This window comes from Mesocricetus auratus, unplaced genomic scaffold (genome assembly GCF_017639785.1).
Source record: "Mesocricetus auratus isolate SY011 unplaced genomic scaffold, BCM_Maur_2.0 Super-Scaffold_100676, whole genome shotgun sequence".
In the NCBI taxonomy this organism is placed as follows: Eukaryota; Metazoa; Chordata; class Mammalia; order Rodentia; family Cricetidae; genus Mesocricetus; species Mesocricetus auratus.
Genome location: NW_024429266.1, coordinates 7,507,501 through 7,531,513, shown reverse-complemented (window position 1 = coordinate 7,531,513; position 24,013 = coordinate 7,507,501). Strand labels below are relative to the sequence as shown.

Genomic DNA, 24,013 nt, shown 5'->3' with positions numbered 1-24,013 from the left:
GCGGCTGAGGGTTACATTCATTTATTGAGTATCTGCTGTGTGCCTTGCATCTTGGTAGACATTGAGGTTGCCAAAATACCCAAAGGACAGCCCTCCTCTCCACGTGCTTGCTGTGGAAAACTAAAACACGACGATAACTCTGAAATAGTGACCTAAGTAACGGACGATGGTGGAGTAGACGGTACCTCTAAGCCAGAGAGGAAGAGCTGGGGACAGGGCAGGTGTGGGTGTAGGATGCAAACCAACACTTGTGGAAGTGTGGGTTAGAAATGCCGAACCTTTCTAGGACAGTTAACTACTCCATATGCTCTCTGAAAAAGATAGAAGAGAATAGATGCCGTTTTGGTCGGTGGCAGTCTAATTGGAAATCTGTTAATTTACTTTACTGCCAAATTTCTACAACCTTATAGATTAAGTTGTGAGATTCATACAACTTAGCTAAAGGTTGTAATTTACCATTTAAAATCTCTGTTGGCCGGAATCACTGCTGGCATCTACATTAACTCTGCCCCACTAGGAGTCTTGATCTCCTCATGCATTTGCGTGCACGTGTATACATAGGCAAGATGGGAAATGCAATTTGAGAGACATGATAGCTTTCTTAAATTATACTTTGCAACTATATAGAGACCTCCTCATGTGTATTCTCTTTGCAATTTAAATCAAATATAGATAGAAAATATATTTTAATTGAATTTCAAATGTATCATTTAAAATCTTCAAGGTGTCAGTATTTTAGAAATTATTACATTAGCTAACTTAGCTCAGTAAAAGCAGAGTGGCCCTCCTGGATTTCCCACAGCAAGTAAATACCTGTTTATTGCTAGAGTAGCCATTTAATTTTTATTTCTTTCAGTAAATAATGATTTAGAGTGTATGATTGTCTCAACTGCCACATCCCATACCTGAAAGCTGGTCAAGAAGAATGGTTTGCTGTGAGTCGCACAAGTCACAGGGACCCCTAAGGGGCATGGGGGTATTTTCTGCTTCCCCCATTTTTCACAACCTAGAAGGGCCACTGCCAGGCCTGCTTTGGGGACTTCGTTTCCAGCAATAATTTCCTAGAGTGACCAACACTATGGGGAAATCTGGGCTAACTGTTTGAAAAAAGAGAAAGAGAAAGAAAAAGTCTACACCTGAGTTATTTGCAGTACTGTCATGCTAACATTCAACTCAATAAGGCCTAGGAGCTCTCAGGAGGGGACTCTGCTAATAGCTTCCCACTGACCTCCGTGCAGCAGGACCCGCTGCTGACTGGTGGCCCAGTGGTGAAGACCGCAAATGAGGTGTGAAAGCTGATTTTTTTAAAAGCTATGATTCTGAGTGGTCAAAAAAAGGGAATGAGTTATATAATAGATATATATTTGTCCTAAATTCCCCCCATTCAGACTGTCCATCATGGGAACTTAAGCATGACCTAGAATATTAATTGTGTCAGGTTGAGCAATGAGCAAACGTACCATTTGTTACCCAGTCACCCTTAGCCTTACATTAATATTTTGAACTATTCCATATTTCTGACAATCTATCAGCAGGCTCCTTCATCCTCGGTCTGCACTCTTCTGCTGAAGTGCCGGACGGAAAGTGGAGGCACAAACGATCTGAGAGCCAAGGGTGAGCCTGTTTACACAGAGCGCTTGCCGTGCCGGCTCAGAATGTGTGCGAAGGGCTCCCTACACCGACCTTTGTTTCCTGAATGTCTGTGGGGTGCTGCAGTCTGACTTTTTCTCGTCTTGGTTATTGAGGCTTCCTCTCAGAACACACTTCTGTGAACCAAGGAGACTATGGAACTGGATACGGACACCGTGGACTCTCCTACCAGTTACTGATGCTTCAGTGTCAGGTCCCAGCAGCTAAGAGACAGTCATTTGCCAGGACTCGGAAGCTGCTTGCTCTGGGAGTGAACAGAGGTAAACAGGCTAGTTCAGAGACTTCGCCTTTTTTCTTTTTGGAAACAGAAGTCACTCAAGTCGTCCAGCAAACAGAAGTCACAGGTTATCACAAAAGGGACAAAACAGAAAACCGTTCTCAGGTCTCTGGATTTAAAATCTGTGACTTCTGCAAGTGGTGCATATTTGGCAAAGGAGGCGCTACCTGTAGTGCGCGTGCGCACGAACTTTGCCGAAGAAATCCCAGTAGCAGAAGGAACAGTGCGCTTGAGAGCTGAGTGGAGTATTTGCCATGGTGGGGACTGCTGAACCAACAGTGGCAGACACTGCAACATAGCTACCAGGCAAACTTGTGTTAGGGGATTTACTAAGCCCCGCTCTGCAAGTAATTGCCCCACTGTTAGCAGACGGAGTGTGGTCCTGCTGCTGCCTCAGTCTGGGAGGCTACTGCACACCCGATTGCTCCTGTTGAGGACCTAGAGGTAGCGTGGCCATTTCTCAGCTACAGCAGTAGTATTTCCCCTGAATTGCAGGGTGTACTCATCACTGGGCATTCACCAAAGCATATGTGATATGAACTTACTGACATAAAGTAAATAATACCAATACATAAAAGGTAACCATTTACTAACTACACACACTTGCTGCTTGTTTTGCTTTGCTTCCACTAAGTGAATTTGGGGGCCTGGGTAGTCTTAATAGCTGTGTTAAACAGTAGAAATCCTTACTACTTCTGACTTATTTTTTAAAATCACATTTGATTAAAACTTAGGGACCCAATATATTTCACACAGACTTCCTCCTGTAGCTACTCATCACTGTAGCCCTGAGCTAGAGCTCTTGCTTACCCACACCGGGGGCTGCTATCACACAGAGGATAGAACGGAACAGGAGAGAAAAGAAAGTGAAAGAAGGAAGGGAAAACAGAGAGAGAGGAGTAGAAAAGTTGAATTTTTAAGGCTTTCACCAAATTGGAGCGGAGCCCTGTGAATGCAGACCTTAGGAATCACCATTATGGTCTGAAGGGGAAGCTTTCATGACGTCCAGGACCTCAAGCCTTGAAGAGCAGCATTCATGGGCTGTTTTCCACTAATGTGGGCAGGGGGTTTGTTTGCTCACTTGGTGGTCATTTCCTGAGAAACTCAGTGGTGCCGCTGATGGGAGCAATAGAACTGCATTCAGACCACCTGAGAGCCCCTCAGAACTCAGCATGGCTGGAGAAGACCCCAGAACCCCTCAGGACTTGGGAAGCCTGGAGAAGACCCCAGTGCCCCTCAGGACTCGGCATGGCTAGAGAAGAACCCAGTGCCCCTCAGGACTCGGCAAGCCTGGAGAAGACCCCAGCGCCCCTCAGGACTCGGCATGCCTGGAGAAGACCCCAGTGCCCCTCAGGACTCGGCATGGCTGGAGAAGATCTCTAGGGCCATCAGAGCTTTGGTGCAAGGAGAGGTAGAGATAGATGCTGGAGAATGCCCCTAGAAGCATCCCCTAGATACTACATTGTGCCTGTTTCATTCTGGGGATATTTTTGTTTTCTTCATGTATTTGTTAAAAAAAGAAGAAACAAAGGTGTGGTTTCATTTTATTCTTACACAATCAGAGGGAAATATTTTTAAATAGCTGCCTTTACTAAGTAAAAATGTGCATTTTTAGAAGTGAATTTGTTATTTCCATTAATATTATACATTAAAATGTTCCCTGTAAAATGCTGATTAGAAGAAATTTAACTGCAATATTCCCCAATGCCTCCCAAAGTCAGTGACTGTAGAATACCTGCTAACTTGCTCCCTCTAAGGTGCACACAGAGATGGATCACGCTCTTCACACCCCAGAGTCCTTCTTAGGAGGAAAGGGAGGTTAGACCTTCTGTGATGTATAGTAACAGAGCATCCTAGAGCCGGTGGGCTCATCTTCTGGTGCCTGTTATCAAAGATGTAGCATGTGCTGTGGGAACTAAATCTCTGTGGCAAAGATATCTTGTTCTAAAGCTGGGTAGAGTTTTGCAGTAAAAATAGAGAAAGGCATTGAGACCAAAAGAATGACCAAAAAGTCAGGGAGGAGGAGATCTGGGGAAACAGTGAGGGGACATCAAATCAGCTGCTCGGGGCAAGAAGCCATTGCCAAAGTGATATTCTTCAGAACAACAATGAGAATTTGAGTTTAATTCAGGGATAGATGTGGAATTTCTTGATTTTTCATATTTCTTTTAAAAGATAAACTCGGGAGAAAGTCCAAAAGAGACATGAAAACACTGGCAAAAACTATAGTATAAGGGAAATCACAGAGAGATGGAGACAGGAGGATCCTAAGTAGTATGCAGGCAAGTTAGCCTGACAAACAGTAAAAACAAAACAAAACAAAATTTAAAAAAGGCCTCTCTCAGTCCAGATGGGAGGTGAGGAGACACACCCAAGGCTGTCCTCTGAGCTCAACGTGAGGTACATTTGCACTTGCATATCACACACACACACACACACACACATGCTCATGCACACACACACACACACACACACGCTCATGCACACACATACAAACACTCATGCACACACACACAAACACTCATGCACACACACGCTCATGCACACACACACAAACACTCATGCACACACACACGCTCATGCACACACACACACACACACACACGTGGGCAGGAGCAGCAGCAAGGGACAAGTTATTTATGAAAACTAAAGTCAGATAATCTTATGAATGTGAGAACTATCAGGAATTCCAAAAGACTGAACACTATGGTAAGAACACATGAACACGAAACGCGGAGACACAGTTTGACACAGCAAACAATGGGTTTTTTTGTTTGTTTGTTTTTTGTTTTTGTTTTTTCGGGACCGGGTTTCTCTGTATTGTTTTGGAGGCTGTCCTGGAACTCACTCTGTGGACCAGGCTGGACTCGAACTCACAGAGATCCACCTGCCTCTGCCCCCCGAGTGCTGGGATTAAAGGCGTGCACCACCAACGCCTGGCGCAAACAATGCTTTAACAGCAATGAAGAATGCCTCTGATGGGCTCATTAGGAGCCTGGCCCTGGCTGAGGAAAGAATATCTGAACTTGATATGTCAAGATAAATTTCAAGACCAGAACAGCGAAACAAAAATGAAATAGAATGTCTAAGAGCTGTGGGGCACCTCTAAAAGGTGTAGCATGTTTGTGCTGTGAGAGAAAGGATAGGAGAAACTTTTGAAGTGATGAGGACTGCAAAATTTCCTCAGGCTCATTCACCGCTGCTGCACTCTGTGAGGGCATGGCCATTACCAGGTCTTGGTGCTGTGTGTTCAGAACCATGGCTGCAATGAGTTTCACAATGTGACACAGGTAAGCACTACCAGAAACAGCATGGGCATGTGTATTGGAATAGCATGCTCAAAAATCTTTTACTGTTGCCATTTTTTTGCCTTCATGTTCAGTTATGGTAACAAGCTATGGTTTAAGAACCTGTGCAGCAGGCTGGAAAGAGTCATGATGGCAAGAATGAAGGAAGAGAGGAAGGGAGGGAGGAAGGGAGGGATGGAAGAAAAGGAAGGAAGAAAAAAGAATAAAGAAGAACCTAGAACAAAATACTGAGAGGGAAAACAACCATCAGAATTCAACTTGTAAAACCCTCTTACAAATATGAGGGAGAAATGAAAATTCTCAAATAAAAGGCATGGGTTTGTTGATAGTAGACCCTTAGTGTCATTAAACCTTTCCTCGAGATGCCCCTTAGAACTGTCTGTCAGACTATTGAGGCACTCAGGCATTAATGATTTTGACCTCTGATTCTCCACACAAAGGTGCCCACAAATAGTCTTCATTTTACCTCTTCTTGACATGGAACCCACATACTTAAAAGCCCAACCTCCTGCTTCCTACCTCACTATCTTCCCCTTTCCAAATGTCCATACATGTTTAGTTATTGTCACCTCTTACCTTTTCAAACTTTCTCCCCCACGTGGCTATTTTGGGAACGCATAAACGTTTCTGTTCATCTAACCTCACTTTCTGTCAACCCTGTAGTTCTAATGAGTGGAAGGCACACAATCCCTATTGTCCTGTCTTCCCGGGTGCTGTCTCTGTGAGCTTCACTGGGTCAGTGAAGAGGAGTTTTCAGCTCGCTGTGCTGTGCAGAAGGCGCTCCTGCCTCCCTCCTCTTGAAAGCCAGCCTGACAACGGGAAACAAATGCCCTTTCCCTACTTCCTTTGCAGTGCATAGCGATGGGCTGTTCTCCTTGCTTTACTATGAGGAAAGGTACGGAATCACACAGAATCAAAGTCAGTGCTGACATGGTGCCCAAATTCACAAAGCAGATAAATTCCATCTTGCTCTGACTGATTCTGAACTCAAGCAGGGAATGGAGTCCGTGATTAGGTTCTGACAATTTCCTTTCTCTTCTGAGACAAGTCTCTACTCCGATGAGTCCATTACAGGTCTCTGGTGAAAATCCTGCCTTCCTTTTGTCATCAGATTACAGGTAGTGCCGAGTATACCAATAAACAGTCCAATTTTGTCATTTGGAACATAACAAGCCCGCCTTGTTTCATCAATGTGAATATTACTAATAAAAAGAACTATTAGTGGCTAATTTGAGAGTAAGGTGCCAAAGACACATTTTCTTGTTTTTCACCTCAACCACATGTAATATTGAATGACTTTCACTTGTTAAAGAATTACAGCTGCTTCTTGGACAGCAGAGGTAACAAAGAATTAGATAGCAATTATACATTTACTTCTCTCTAAACGCCTTGTTTTGAGAAGACAAAGACATTGTCTAAACCCTGTCCCTATGGGCCCAGAAACCTAGGCTTGCATTCTTGTTGAGAGAACCCCACATGTCAAATTTGTTCTCCCCCTATCCCCACCTTGCCATGTATGGAGGAACTAATAATTAACTTCCATAATGCAGGAGAAGTCTAGTACTGCCTAGCTCTTGCTTTCAAGCAAACAGGAACGTTAGGAATGTGTTTTCCACTGTCCAGGAGCAAACCCTTGAGATAAGTCCTTTTTCTGCCCCATCTAATCCATGAACAGAGAATGGTTCTGAAGACAGCTAGATCATGGAGTCCAGGTTCACTCTGCCTGGTGTGTGACCTGGCATGATTTGACCTGTCTAAAGTCTCCAGGGGTGTTAGCTGCTTTTCCATCTGTTCTTTATATACAAGAGTTACCCTTCAAAGAACTCACAGAAATATAGTTGTGCAAATACAGATAGCACGTTCAAAGCCATTACAGACTTCAAATAATTTTATTTTTATGTTTTTAATTCAAAGATGAGATACTGAGTGATTAGGAATATAATATAAACAACTTATTTTGAAACTAAAATGCAAGTCAGAGTTTGATATAGAGTAAAATATGTTAGTGCCTACATGGAATATTAGTACCGGGAGATAGAGACACTTTAGGATAAATGAAAGCTCAAGGCCAGCCAGAGCCATGCAAGGAGACCCTGAGCATAAAACAGCAAAAATGGGGGGGGGAGGTTATATGTTCCTCTTTATGGGTTCACCTACAATGTAATGAGGTAGGTGTAACTCCAAACATGAAGGTAAGTGTTACATTAAAGTGTAAAACAAGGAGGTGAAATTGCCTGAATAGATTAGGAAAACTCAACAATTTAATGTTCATGCAGTAGTTGATAGGGCTACTAATTTTAATATAGCTATGTAAACATAAATCCAGAGAAATTTACTGAGTCATTTCAATGATGTAAGATCGACAGATGCTGAGGACACTGTGTTAAAGCATGTGCTTAGTATGGAAGAAACCCTGGGTTCAGTCTCCAGCACTGAAAGATCTGTATGTATATGCATACATATACAAGTGTGTGTGTGTGTGTGTGTGTGTGTGTGTGTGTGTGTGTGTGTATGTGATATACTGCCTCTTGACCTTTAGGTAAGATCAAGTGTAAAAGGTATTATTTTAACAATTCTGAGTTTTTGATATACACATGTATACATGTTTTAATAGCAAATGAAAGAAAAATGTGAATACATTTAAAAGAAAAACAGTAAAAGCATTTATCACCTTTGACTCTATATGCTGAGGTATGAAGGGTAGACAGTTCAGTATGTTTGGGATTAAGCTAAAAATAAAATAAAAACAAAATGGGTATGTATTTAATTAGTGATAATTACATAGGGTTTGTTTTGTTCCAAATATTCTTGAATCTTCACAAAGCAGTAGCTCCTAGTAATAGCACACCACTCCCTGTACAGACTAATGTAGGAGAGAACGTGTCCCACAGGCAGTGCTGAAATATGGCCCCAAGGTGTCCGTATATGGGAGAGGCAGGTACTGCAGCCCACATGGCCAGAAGACTCGGTAAATCAAGCTAATAGCCATAGAGATGGTAAGGACAAATTTTAATTCTTATTATTTTCTATCTAAAACCTAGAGATCTCTCCTTTAAAGAGATTTCCCCTTTAGAATGTGTGTGGTAGCACACACCTTTAATCACAGCACTCAGGAGGCAGAGGCAGGCAGTACTCTGTGACTTGGAAACCAGCCTAGTTCAATATTGAGTTCCATGACAGCTAGGGCTGCATAATGAGATCCTGAAATCATTTCTCAAAAAAAAGAGAAGACAGAAAAGAAAGAGTCCAAGATATAATAGATATAATACATCATGCAAACTTTCCATAGGAATAGAAACTTAGATTAATATTACTAGAGGAGAGAATGAATAATTCTCTTGTCACTTTGGAAAGTATAACAAAATTATTGTCAAAACATAGAGAACAAATACTATAGAGCTGGGTCAAGTAGTTAATCAAAGTAGTTATATTTGGGACTGTGAGTGGCTGAACGCTTTTGGAGTTTTATATTTTACATGAATTTGAAATGGTGCACCATTATAATAATTTCTTCCTTCTTTCTTGTTCCTCCATCCCTTCTTCCTCCTTCCTTCCCTTTCCTCTTCCTTCTTGTACCTTCCTCTCCCTCCTCCCTATTCCTTGCCTCCTCTTTTCTCCTTTTCATTACTGGACATTGAAACCAGGTCTAAGCTGGGAGTTGGTGGCGCACGCCTTTAATCCCAGTACTCAGGAGGCAGAGGCAGGTGGATCTCTGTGAGTTCGAGGCCAGCCTGGTCTACAGAGCAAGTTCCAGGACAGCCTCCAAAACAATACAGAGAAACCCTGTATCAAGAGAGAGAGAGAGAGAGAGAGAGAGAGAGAGAGAGAGAGAGAGAGAGAGAGAGAGAGAGGAGGAGGAGGAGGAGGAGGAGGAGGAGGAAGAAGAAGAAGAAGAAGAAGAAGAAGAAGAAGAAGAAGAAGAAGAAGAAGAAGAAGAAGAAGAAGAAGGAAAGAAAGAAATAAAGAAAGGAAAAAAGAAAGAAAGAAACCAGGTCTAAAGGGTGGGAAGGAGGGGCTACTACCTACATCCCAAGATAAACTTTATCCATTAGGTTGCATTTAGAATTATATTGCCTAAAAGTGCAGCTTTAGTCGGGGGATCCTAGGAATGAGGTAAAACATAAAAGCTAGCCAGGCATTGGTGGTGCATGCCTTTACTCCCAGCACTCAGGAGGCAGCGGATCTCTGTGAGTTCGAGGCCAGCCTGGTCTACAGAGCAAGTTCCAGGACAGACTCCAAAACAATACAGAGAAACCCTATCTCAAAAAACCAAAATAAAATAAAATAAACATAAACATAAAACATAAAAGCTAATGCTGAGTTACTTCTTGCACTAGGTCAGCCTTTGGTATTTCCAAAGTGAGGCCCACAAAGGTGATGGATGATGATAGGATACCACTGTGGTATGGACTGCTCAGAGGGATGCAGAGTGAATATCCAGGCCCTGAGGTCAGAGGTCATGCCTTTATCTACTGTACAGCCTTCTTGAAACAGTAAATACCAACCACTCAAAGGGAGAAATATACTCAGATAGCATCTTGGTACAGAACACTGTGAAGATACATATGTGGACGCAGATAAATATGAGAAATTGACTTGAGTTGTGCACACGGAATTTCCAGGGCTGCCTATTTCATGCATGGCATTGTTATCCTTTTACATAAAGGCTCTGATGGTTTTCTTCAGTGAGTATCCATGGGCTAGTTGAGCACATTTCTGTAAGCACTGTTACGCCCTTTTGTAGGAAGAGAATTTGGTAACGGGGTACTTATCTTCCCAGAAGGATCTCTGGATACTCAGAAGTGGGAATGGAGTGCCTTGCATGTAGACCTCACCTAGTGAATCGTGTGTGCACACTGACTCATCTTCCAGTGCCTGAGTTCTCCTGAGAATGCCAGCACATGCATTTTATGTAAGCTGGTAGTCAGCTTTCACTCATGAGCAACAGATGCATCTTTAAACTATTAACCTTGCTTTGGTAGAAGGGGCTGAAAAGGCAGTCTGACCAATCAATTCCACAGCACCCCCTGCCTCTTAGCTAAATTCAGTGCGTGTTTCTTCACACAAAACGAAAAGTAAATCACTAGTTCCCACGCCCTACCAGCATGGTGCCTGATTTCTGTAATTGCAGTCCTTAGGGAGGCTAAGACAGGAGAATTTCTGTGATTTCAAGACCAGGGTGGGCTACACAGTGAGCTACAGAAATCACTAGGTTATGTATACAGTGAAATACTGTCTCCCACAACCACCCCAAGGCTATTACACAATCTGTCTTAGCTCTAGCCCTCTTCAACTCCTGTAGAAATCTTCCGCCAACAAAATGACAGGCCATGAAAGAAAGTAGACTCAGTAGCTAGGAACACACGATTCAGAAAGCAAATATCAGAGGTACACAGGGTAATGGGATCAATAGTGAATTTGAGTAGTGTTGAGCCCCGCAAAATGACCAACTGTTCTCTCCTGAGTGTGCGGTCCATTTTCATTTTAGTGCCACAAATACTTACTTTGTTGCCTGGATAGATACGCTCCATGGGTTCCCTCAGCACTTTAGCAAACTGTGATCCCTTCCCACCAACTGTCTCCCATATCTTTATATTCTGAGGTTGTTCTCTGACTCCTAGGCAGACATTTCTCCCCTGTTCCTCTTATGAACTGTTAACAATCTTTCAGTTTTCGACAATCTACACTAATAAGGACAGCTGACCAGTTCATGTATTTCATTGATAAAATAGTTTAATAGGAGGGAGGAAAACATCTTCAACCGTAAAGGAATGGGCAAGGTCAGTGTGTGGGGGGGGGGCATTGTTAGAAGTTGGCCTCTTTGTGATGGGAACAGGAGTCAGTGTGCAGAATGTGACTAGCTGTAAGAGGTAAGCAGCTTCATCCGTGTGTAAGCAATCCTTTCGGTGAGCTTTTCTTGAATAGAATATCAGGCTGTGATGGGATGGCCAGACTGAGGAGCAAAGGAAGAAAAGACTGAGTAGGCAGGGCGGAGGCAGATAGCGGAGGGTTGTCAGTGTTTACGCTGAAAAGGAAGGATTGTTTTAAATATGTTTGTTAATTCTTTGAAAATTTCATATACACATACAATGTATCTTGATCATATTCACCCAAAAATCCTCCCAGATCCACCCCAATACCCTTCCCCGATCTTGGAGTCCTCTTGTCCTGTTTCTGAATTATTTTTATCATCCTATCAGGTTCAATCTGTGCTGCCAAGGTCTGGTGTCCCCACAGCCATACACTCATGGCTGTGGGGCTACCAGCTGAGCCATGGCTGACCAACTAGGGGCCATACCCTTAAAACCGATTGTCCCTCCCCAGCGGCCCAGTGTTGTCCATGGCTGACCAACTAGGGGCCATACCCTTAAAACCGATTGTCCCTCCCCAGCAGCCCAGTGTTGTCCATAGCTCCCCAGTTAGGGGTGGGGTCTGCCACCCCTCTCCCCTCCACACTAGGGCGCTGAGTGGCTTGACCTTGTGCAAGTATGGTGTAGGCCACCACAGTGCCATGAGCTCATGAGTGCCCTGGTCCTGTCATGTCCAGAGGACACTGCCTCCCTCCAGTCCTCCCTAGCTTGGGGCTCCCACAGTCCTCTAGCTGGCTACTCTTCAATCTCCCCTGAACCTTGGGGAAGGGCTGTGATACAGGTGTCCCATTTATGGCTGAGTACTCCACAGACATCTCTTCTCTACACTTTCACAATTCTACATTAACTGTCATCAGCTGCATAAAGAAATTTCTCTGGTAATGTCTGAAAGCCGTGTTATTCTGTGGGTATACAAGGATTCTATCAAACAGATAACATTGTACCTTTGGAGGTTTATAAACTTCAAATTAGAAATGAAATAAGGGTATTTTTGAAAGATTAATCGGATTGGGTAAACATATTGGGATAAAGAGCAAAAGACTTAACTGAAAATAATAATTTTAGAGAATAGTGCCATTTCTTTGAATTCAGGGGATGGGCATGCCAAAGCTGCCTTGAAGCACACACAGACCAATGAAATGAAACATCATAGAAAATGCAGAAAATATAACAAAGAGAAAGGGTGCAACCAAGTAACCACAAGGAGCCAAACTGTCCCTCATGTGAGTAAAGTGGCCTCTAAGAAAGGGCCAGCAGGCACAAAGTGTGCTTTAGCCCCTACCGGCGATCTTGGCCTCCATTGCTCCATCCTAAGAGCCCTGTCTACTGAGAAGCCTGTCCAAACACAGTATTCCCAAATTCATGAGACATCTGCCCACATGCACCCACACTGCCATACAAGCAGGCGAGGGCGCGTGCACACAGCGAGACTGCCATCTTCCCATGGCCCCACCTCAAGATGGAGGTGCAAGCCATAAACTACATTCTTAGTGTACACAAGCTGAGAATCTGTCATGTTGGTGCACTCTCCCCAGAGGACAGGGTGGAGATAATGTACAACTCAGAAAAATTAAATATTTCCAATTTAAAATTTCACTTCACAACTTTGTCTTGGAAACATGTTCCCTACTTAACAGACTACCAGTTTATTATGACTGGGTCAAGTGTAAGTTTTAATTAAGATATATTCCCTCTTTATATAAATCCTATTTGGTATGGTCTCAAGAAAAAGTTGACTGCACACATTTTAGTTTTCCAAATATCCAAGTATATCAAATTATAGTTTGTCAATAATGAAAAATAAATCACAAAACTGATAGGAATTTCTTTTGTACCCATATGGAAATTGCCAGTATAAGGAAAACAAACCACCAACAAGCATTATGTAGATGAAACATGCAAACTATTTCTTTAATACATTTCCATTTTAAAGTGTGTGAACTATCAAATCCCACAAAATAAAATATGCAGTTATACTGAGTTTTGGTCCTTGTGTTTACACAACCCTTCCTACGATCATATTAATGATTTCCACTTGTCAGTAAATTACTACTGTGGGTAATCCTATATAGTGATGCTCATTTCAAAGCACTAGTTCTTGAATTTGGACCCTGAGGTTTATACGCATCGCCGTGACTACTGATCCTCAGGAAGCAGTGTTTTCCTTTAGTGAACACAACAAGCCTTTGCACACATCTACCAGTAGGTGGAGCAGACAGCATAATTTATTACAAAGAACAAGGGCAATGGAATGAAAGTCAGTTTCTTTGGAATAAAACAAATCTGCAAATGAGATTTTCTTCAAAGGAAATATGCCCTGTATGTGTTAGATTTGGTTTGACTGGTTACTGAATCAAAATAAATAACTTTGTTAAATAATCAATCTTTGCAGAAAGATAAATTAAATTTGCAAATGGAGGCATTGCTTGCATTTTATTTTATTCAAATCAACTAAAATTAGCTTTCCTTTCAAAAAATTTTTACAGGGACAAAGACTTTTTGATATGTTCATTTAGTAAGGACCTTAAACACAACCCTGCTTTACAGGTGGCAGGTGCATAACAAATAGTATTTTCTAGGAAATATAATTGACTAACCCTGTTATGTCTGCAGAAACAAATTAACCTTATTACTACTAGTAAATGGTGATTGATTGTTTATGCAAATAAGTCACCATGTTCAGCTTTCTGATTGAAATAAACATATAAAAAAGGTGCTTCACTATGACTTGAACTTTTTAATTAATAAAGCCCTGAGGGGTCTATTAATTCACTCATTGCAATATTAGTTATTTACTCATGTAACTCCTATTAGCACAAACATATTTGCTTGAATAAAGATGAGATAACAATAAAAATTATGAATAGCTTCTAAAACTATTTTAAATTGTACATCAGACCCATGCTAAAATAGGCTTAAAATTAAGTGTAAATCTTAAATTGTCAGTAAATATCAATATATCAGCATAATCAGTCTGAAGTTATTAATTCATTAAGTAACATCATCTATATATGAATTAACAAACACAATTCTGTCTTGATAAATTATTCAGTGTTTTAAAAACATTATTTACCTGACTAACTAGCTACCTATAGCTACTAACTGGTTAAGCTATATTAGAACTATGGGAATCTAATGTCAAAATTAGTATTGTACAATGCATATTATAATATCATTACTAAATTATTGGAATTTCCAATAAACTGCGCTCTCTTCTAAAAATTCTACAGGGGTTATTTTTACACAGTTCAACAAAACTGTTTGTATACAGGTATACTCCTCACAAAAAGTACGTTCACTTCCATTGACAAAACACTAATCTTTTGAAACTGAAGTTTTCTGTGGTAGGCCATCCAGGGGAGTTAACCCAAACAACTAAGAATATTTTTAAATCAAGAGATCAATTTCCACATAATAACCAAGTCATTAAGGCAAGTGAGTGACAACACTCACATAGAAGTATGTGGTTTTGTTTTTTATTTAGGGGAAGTATTTAAAATCCCTTATTAAATGGAACGAAACAGTATACCGCATCAGCACAATCATAAATGAGGCTGTCCAAAGATGGCAATTTTCTCCATTTAGAGAAGTTTTGTGGCACGAGACCGACATGCGGCTCAGTGCTCCTTCTGGCCAAGGATCTGTTAGTAAACACTTGCAAGTAATTGCAACATTTGTGGTGACAAATGGCGATTAAAATGACATAGGAGAGGTCTAGCGGGGTGCAAGGGGAGGCGTGGGTTTCCGTGCATCAGCTGGCAGCGCATCAGATATCATGGAAAAATGAACGGGTTGGACAATAAGATGGTATCAGTCTTCTGTTTTATCACCAAGAAGTTTAACCTGGCTGGGGGGGGGGTACTTTTCTCCACAGGCTCAAAGGTTATCCTTTCATCTCCTTCGTTACCTATAGTTACATATCAAGCTCACCGTTACTGCATATACCAAATAGCCAGAGCCGATAAAATCTCTGGCATTTTTATAATGCTCTTCTCCAAGGAAGAGATTTGATGATTTCACCTGCAATGTCCTATCATCAATGATACCGTGTAAAGAGAAGGTGGAGGGCACATCCACATAGAGATCACTCTGTATTGATCGCTTATTAGTTCCTTGATAACTAGGGCAAACAGAAGAAAGCAGCCAGCTCTCTTCTTTCACTATTAGGGTCCTGGGGCTTGCACCCAGGTCATCAGGCTGGAGGTAAAGACTGTCACCTACTGAGCCATCTCACCAGCCAACTCATGCATCTGAAGACATATTTCTCTGCAAAGAATATTCTAAATGCAATTACTCTTTCTCAGCAACTGTAACAAAATCTTAAGAATAAATGTCTAAGTATTTTCCATTCCAGGTTTATCTCCCGTATGAAGTTGTAATTGCTGAGGCAATCTGTTGAAAAGCATTACCTGACAACTTCCATCAAAAATTGGAAAAGGAGGAAGAGTGGGCTCCTTCTCAGCATCCACTCAATTGAAAGAGAAAACCTGAAACCTGGTTCAGCTTAATTAATAGCCTGCTAGTTCTTGATCCACTCACAGCACAACAACAAGCCGCTTGGAATGAGTTTGAAGGCGAGGTTACACCCTTCATGTTGTGCTGTCTCTGTGGAGGATCACTCCACTGACTTGGGCCTTTCTGTCTGCCGCTCAGTGGCTGCCTCTACGAAGCACTGTGCACTGTCACAGACCAATCACGGTGCCTGCGCCCACCTACGCAGACACATGGAACTGAACGGGTCCTGGTTTTGTGGTATCTTTTCAACAAGCCATGTCCTATTCAGCCTGCTAGTTTATCTCTGTCAGGCTAGGGGTCCCAGTGGCCCACGGGAGCTGCCAGGCACAGGAGGCAGACTGACCTGGTTTGTGCTGAGCAGGTAATGCATCTTGCGGGCTTGCTGCCCTCTGTGCTTCTCTTCCTGTTCCAGGCGCGCCTTCCTCTCTTCTCTGTCTCTCATCTCTGCGAACTCCTCCAGAGCCTCCCTGCATCAAAATTGTCAGCAGTTACTCTGATGACATCTGTTGATTCCCTAATTCTTTCACTGATGAAAATCAAGATTTTTGAGGGGCAATGATCACCCACATCCATCAAAATCAAGGGTGCAATTTATCTTGCCTGTGAATTGTGTGGAAATCTTTGCTGCTGTTAGACAGCATTTAAGTGACTTTTTTTCATGATGGAGTTTTCAACACCAGAAGGGTTCATGGTATAATTAACACAATAGCAAAAGGAATGTCAAAATTCAATGCAAAGTGAGTGGCTTTCTACATCACCAGTTTCCTTTGTTGCTAATTGGCTATTCTGGAGACACTTAAGTATCCCAAGAAAAGATGTCTTAAATTTAGTTTGTATTTACAAATGTCTACTTACTTATTTTGCATACTGATCACTTTATTTTTTTGAAGTACAGATTGTTTACATGCTTAGTTGATTCTACATTTAGTTAACAGTTCAATTAACACCAATAAGATTACATATATTATCCTGTATCTAAAGAATTGACATTTTATTCAATTATAAAAATAATATAAATAGAAGGTTAGAAGTTAAAATCTTTCTAAGGCACGAAAAATTCCACAAAAAATGAAAAAATTCCTCATTTGCGAATACATCTATGAAATTTAAATGAAAAAATAAGCTTTACATTATACTGTGTGATAAATAGCCTCCAAATAGAACATGATATTATCAAATAAGGAAGAAAGGCTATATCTTTTGTTTTCGTTGGACAAATTTATCACTCATGTCAGAGAAGCATTTTAATACTGTTGTTACATTTAAAAATAAATATATATATATAACTTGGTGTCTACTTTCATATGTAAAATTTCAAAGAAATAATCATAGCTTTTGCTTCATATATGTCAAGGAAAACTAGAAAGAGATAGTAAAAAAAAATACAGCATTTTCCTTGCTACCTGAATGTGCTAAGATTTTTGTTGCAATTCCCTGTTCCAGGCTACTAATACTTCACACAAGGTTACTTATGAAACACTCTGACGTTTAAAAATCACCATGCTAGGCTACTGCAGCAGAGCAATTTTTTCAACGTAAGATTAAATTGCAAAATAAATGAATTACTTGGAGTGGCATGGCCCCCATTTTGCCACCCTTCCCTTGAAAATTGCTTATTAATATGAAAAAAGGAGGCAGAAATAGCCTGTTTTCCTTTATACATGCGAATTGGGGGGCTTCTGCACCCACCAGCCTGGGCTAGCTGCACATTGAGATTGTGTTGGTAAGCTGGGACAATGACCTCCCTGACTGCATCTCAAGGCTATTATTAATCGCTAAGTAACCTGGTAAAGCCAAACAAATTTGTTTCCATTGAAAGCATCTCCGTCTGTGTCTGTGAATTTGTTCTGTACCAAACAAACCTCATTAACTGTGTCCACTTTTTGACAAAGAACCAGGAGTTAGAGGAATTGGTGACCTTTCTTTGTCCTTAAGGTACACATTTCAAGACAGTTACACATGAGCAAATGGGAATTTTTACCAGGAAAAATAGCAATCATGTTACACAAAAAGTAAGTGCGTTATACATTTTAATCTTTACTTTTATTGCCATGTAAAGATGTTAGAGTGAAAAACAAGTAGTTCCTCCATGATTCCTCCTATAAGCCTTTGAGATAATTTAGAACAAGTGAAGGTACTTATTATCCTAGTTTGCATCATGGAGAAACAATCACAGATAAGAATTTATCTAATAGCCAGAACAGATGAGAACCTGGACTTTCGGGTTTCTGGCTGCAGAGGAGACTGCAGTCCTCATCCATCCAGACATGAGACAGACAAGATACTTTCTACTGAGTTAGTCACACATGTCTTCTTTCATCTTACAGTCCTATTTTTCTACTGTAGAATATACTTGGATTTTCTGCAACATTTTCATGGTCATAGAATATTCTGTGATAGTACATCCAGATTAAAACTACTGTAAATACTAAGATTCACTTTTGATACATTTTTAGCAATGGTATCTATAGTGATAATTATTTACAACTTCTAGAATGACAGTGATGATAAAAATAAAAGTAGCCACTGGGAGGCAATATAGTGGAGTAGTTAGGAACGTGCTCCACAATGACCCTGGTCACACAACCTGCACCATGCTGTTTGCTCGCTGTTTAACCTCTGACCTTCAATACCTTCATCTAGAAAGGGAAAATACACTAATATTACCATCGTTCTCATTAGGCTATTGTGAGGACCAGACAGGCTGAATCTATGCAGAGTATTGCTATGCAAGCATTAATTTTCTTCAGTACTGCCTATAAACTAGGTGCAAGGCTACTCACTTTATTTGCTGAAGATTTTTCATGCTGTGTCTAAATCTTTTGGTGATATTCCTTCTGATGAGTGCATACTGTGTATGTACAATGTCACAATGAAGAACACAGTACCTGGCTTCCTAAGAGGCATGAGACATGAGCAAAACTGTCACCAGTGGAGAAGAGAGAAAATAAACTTGTAAATACAGCTCTCTTTCCTCTGTCCTCCTCATATTACATGGCAGAGCTGTTTTGCCTTGAGGAGAGGGTTCACCTTGAACCTGGAAGACAGCTGTGTGGCTTACAGATGGCCGGCATGTCGCTAGGCTCTGTTGCATCACTATGGGGCTATACGTGGAGGCAATGAGCAGAGGGGCTGCTTACGGCATCACAATGCCCGCACTGGACCAAAGCGCCCTAGCCTGCAGCTGCCAGGAGTGCGAGGTGCTGATTGTTGCTCGAAACCGAACTTCATAACTCAAAAGCATTTTCTCGTAACTGAACAGAACAGGGGAAACTAGCTTTGCTAACAAAAGCATTTTCTCGTAACTGAACAGAACAGGGGAAACTAGCTTTGCTAACATCTCCTTGCAAGCTGCATTTGTTGGCCAAGGGAGGAAACACAGGCTCGGAGCCTTTGCCTCAGTGTGGAGCACTGTAACGGGCCATCCAAACCCCAGAGCTTCCTAAGACGCTGGCACCAGTGAAGAGCACTGAGCCCTGCTCTCTCTTCCCCACTCTGCCGGCTTCTACTCCTTACTCATTCACAAGATGAGCTTTTCCAAGTCTCTTTCCTCACGCACACGCTCCTTTTCTCACCTTTGCTGCACTGATCCTAACGATCCAAAAAGTCCCAGCACTTCAGGCTTTGTTCCGCTCTTAGAAAATTCCTCAGTAAGATAGACTAATTCATTTCTCTTTATGTCTTATTAGAAAAAAAAGTCCCATTGGACAGACTGTATCAGTCTGGCTTCACAGATTAGGAGATGAGATTCATAGATAATAAATCTCCATCAAATACTCACAATTAGAAAGTGGAATTGGAATCCAGGTCTGACTCCAAATCTATGCCTTTAATCATGATGTTAAATTCATATGTATTTTGCTTAATTTAATCTTTTATTTGGATGCTGATAGGATTTTCCTGAGAAAGTTCCTGACTATCATAGTACCGACACTATTTTTCAAAGCATACACGAGGATGAAGACAAGTTTGGAGATAGTTTAAGTTGACTACTCTTTCGTCATCAGTTCACAGCAGTAGAAGTAGGTGGCTACACAAACAGGGAGCATGATTTTGATGCACAGCTACGGGTCTCTCTTCCTTCGGCTATGCTTTCCACTTGCTACTTTAGATAAGGTGGAAATGGCAGGATGCATGCTTCTAACTTTAAAAAGATGATGGAACTGAAAAGAGAATAAACTGTTACAAGGACTTCGAGGCTAAGCCCTGGCTTCTGCCCATCCTACTCAACAGTGCTCCCCCAGGCATCACCATGGTCTCATCTGGTTCCATCCTAGCACACCGACAGTGCTCCCCCAGGCATCACCATGGTCTCATGTGGTTCCATCCGAGCACACCGACAGTGCTCCCCCAGGCATCACCATGGTCTCATGTGGTTCCATCCGAGCACACCGACAGTGCTCCCCCAGGCATCACCATGGTCTCATGTGGTTCCATCCTAGCACACCACGAGGACCTTCACACACAATCCATGCATGCTCTACGTGCAGCATCCTATACAGTGTGAATTCTCCCACTGTGCTTCTCCTTCATACACTAAGAACAGTATTACAATCATATATTTATGCACATGCTTACTTGATATATGAGACTTCCACTAGACTTCAAACTCCATAAAAACAAAGACCCCCATCTATGTTGTTCCTGTCTATTTGAATGAAGAAGTGAATCTACTTTGTAAGGTAGTCCTGGATAGTAGGAATATTGTGACGAGCACAAGCTTTTAAAAGATTTATTGTCTCCATGTAAGTATTTAGTGAATGATGCCAGAAACTCCAGGGAAGCCACAGACAGGTGAGTTCACTAGCCCCTGAATCTTGAACCTGCATAAGCTGATATTACTTCCTTTCTGCAGTTCAAACACATTGTTTCTCTCTCTACAATGACTTGTTAACTTGTTTCTTGATTTTTGCCCAAAATCTATGCCAAAACTAGGAAAATATTTCCCACAAACTGTCTTTTGAGAAACAACACTCTGCTCAAAATTGTTTCCACGAGCAATCCATATTAAAGATCTCATGGGTCCTGAGGATCAGACTCAGTTATCAGGCTTGGTAAAAAGTTCTTTCTTGGTTCAGAGCCAATCTCACTGTCCCTCAAGTATCCTTCCCCGTTCTTTCAGGAAGGCTTCATTAACAATGTTCAGCTATTTCCACCACCACAAGGTTTGATTCTTCACTTATAGGTGTAACACATTGCACAGCACACTACAGCTGCATGTGTGCATACATACACTTGAAACAGTCCTACTAAGTGCTCGGGAACTGACCTGGACTAAATGCGTATGTCTAATTAGGAAGTCTGTGGGGAACTTGAGGGGAAGGTCGGGAGTTAGGTGTGATAGTCCTGAGAAAGCCAAAGGCAAACAAAATAAAGCGCTACTAAATGCTTCTTTCCAGCACGGAATTGGAGAGGTTTCACAGCAAATCCCTGAGGTTGGCCGTCATTGCAGGGTATTTGTATTATTATGAGAAGTAGGCTATGATGCTGTCGCGTTCCCTAGCACATGGGGATTGAAAGAGATAACGATCATCTGCCAACAAGAGTGTTCACACCAGGTACTGGATCTTCTGGTGCCTTGATGTTAGACTTCCTACTCTACAGAACAGTGAGGGAAAAACAAAAAAGCGGGTGAATTTAATAATCCACTCTCTGGCATTCTGTTACAAAGGGCACAAATAAGTCAAAACTCAAAACTGGAGTTCGTGCCCTTCTCAAAGCCTCTGCTTTAGTTTCTACTGTTGGGAATCCTACAAGCACTACTGTAGACCCCTCCCACAGCCACTGCTGTAGACCCCTCTCACAGTCATTGTAGACCACTTCCCACAGCCACTGCTGTTGACCCCTCCCACAGTCACTGTAGACCCCTCCCACAGTCACTAGACCCCTCCCACAGTCACTAGACCTCTCCCACAGTCACTAGACCCCTCCCACAGTCACTGCTGTAGACCCCTCCCACAGTCACTAGACCCCTCCCACAGTCACTGCTGTAGACCCCTCCCACAGTCACTAGACCCCTCCCACAGTCACTAGATACCTCCCACAGTCACTGCTGTTGACCCCTCCCACAGCCACTGCTGTAGACCCCTCCCACAGCCACTGCTGTTGACCCCTCCCACAGTCACTGCTGTAGACCCCTCCCACAGTCACTAGACCCCTCCCACAGGCACTGCTGTAGACCTTTCCCGTGGTCCGTCATCAACCAGTAAGAGAATCACATACTCACGGCTTACAGAAGGACATCCCGCATCACCCTCCCACAGTCACACTATACAATCCTTCCACACCCACTGCTGTAGACCCCTCCCACAGTCACACTGTAGACCCCTCCTAAAGTCATTGCTGTAGCAGATCTTAAAACTACTACTTATTAAATAGCACACCACCCTCTAAGCTGTACCTAGAGGGCTCTGTTGTACCCTATAGTGGAACCAGGACTCTCTCCCTGCATGGTGAATGTGGGAGCTGCTAGAAACACACATTCTAAGTTCCATCCAGACTGGCCTATCTGGGAGGGCCCTGCCAGAATTCAGACTAGGCTTTGGGAGATGATTGGGAAGGCTCGGTTCTGTTCACTAGGATGATGTCATAAAGAAACTCAGTGGCGTTCCAGCAGTGATCTTAACATGCGTATCACCACGGGAGCAAAGCACTGAGGTGCCACATGACAGGATATACGTCACAAAAGATTATCGAAAATGATAACTTGACGGAGAAATAAGGGGTGATAAGAGATCATTTAAAAAAAATCACAATTGCTGAAACCAGCAGAGGAAGCCAGTGACAATACTGCATAGAGCTCTCAAATACGCACAAAGTGCTTTGGGAACATCCCCCTGGAGCAGAGCTTAAGTTGCTATCTTTGGTACTCCTTGGCTCCTGACTGCCAGGATACCTTTCCATTAGAGCCTCGATGCTTACACCACTTCCCTGGGGAAGGCTGCCTCCCGTTCTCAGCAGTCCTTAGTTGCCTATAATTTTTGGCTAGGGTTGAAGCCCTGTGAGATTTCCGCTACCACACCAGCATAATTGCTAACTCCATTCTAAATACTTGTCCTTATACCCACAGATAAGTGCAGTCTTTGTTTCTCATCAAAGGAACATCTCTTTGGAAGAGATGGAGACCATTACAGATAACCACAACTGATCAAAATGCAGAGAACAAGTGGCCATGTGGTGTCTATTCCCAACTGATTCATCTATAGCTTCTTGCACCTAAGGCTCAGGACCATCATGGGAGAGGAACAGGAAGTTTTCTGTGATATTGCATGTTCTAGAAATATCTGGAGTGTAATCAACATGTCTGCCTAAACAAGAACTGAACAAGGATAAGGGTGATACTAACAGGCATTCTTACATTTTGTTTTTAATGACTGTCTGCTCTCAGTATGTCCATATTTAAGCAAATTAATAGATAATAAAAGGAAAAAGAGAACCAGGCACAGTAGCATACACCTGAAATCTCAGTACTTAGGAAGTGGAGGCAGGAAGATCAGGAGTTCAAGGTCATCCTTATTTATATATTAGTTCAAGGCCAGCAAGAGCTACACAAGACCTTGTTTGTCTCAATAAACAAATTAAACAGATGAAAGATATTAGATGAAAAAGCCACAATAAAGCCAATCATATTCTTGGTCTGAATATGTAACATTTAAACACATTCTGAAGGCTATAAAACCTCTGGATCCCTTATCTAGAGACTTTAAATTTCAGAAATATTTAGAAAGGTCTTCTCATTTAAGACAAAAGGGTAGCTGTCATTGATGGGCAGAAGGCTTAGTTAGTAAAGTAACTACATTGCAAAGGAACGGAGTTTGATCCCTAGAATCCAGGTTAAAAAAAAATCAGGACTGATGGCACATGCTTCTAACACCGGAGGAGACAAGAGACCAACAGACACCTACATGTCACTTGCCAGCTACTCTAGCCCACCTGGTGAGTTCAAGTTCAATTAGAGGTCCTGTCTCAAACAGTAAGAATGATCCTCAAAGTTATCTAGCCTTCACATGCATGTTCACATATGCCCCCACACACACACACACACACACACACACACACACACACACACACACACTTTAGCAATTCCTGCAAAGCCTTTGTTTTGGTGTAAGATGTGCTTCTCTCAGAAAACGTCTAAGCTACTTTAAGGGGTAATCTCAAGAAGACAAGGCCTTCTAAATCAGACCTCAGATGAACTCACAATGACTGAGGCAGCATGAACACAGGGCCTGTACCGAGACTCTGTGTATATCATGGCTCTAGTCGGGGGTGTATGGACTCCTGAGTGAGAGAATGAGTGGGTCTCTGATTCTTGTACTTTTTCTTGAGCTCTCTTCCTTCTGTTGGTTTGTCTTGACCTACTCTCTAATGTGGTAATTTTTGTTTTTATCTGA

General features: G+C 42.0%; 1 protein-coding gene across 1 annotated transcript in view; it reads right to left on the bottom strand.

The window, feature by feature from the left end:
- Spata17 (spermatogenesis associated 17) overlaps positions 1–24,013 on the bottom strand; it is a 164,661-nt gene that overhangs the window by 66,912 nt on the left and 73,736 nt on the right. The window contains 1 exon segment of the mRNA XM_005082443.4: positions 15,964–16,087. Within this exon segment, the coding sequence (XP_005082500.3) occupies positions 15,964–16,087 (124 nt within the window).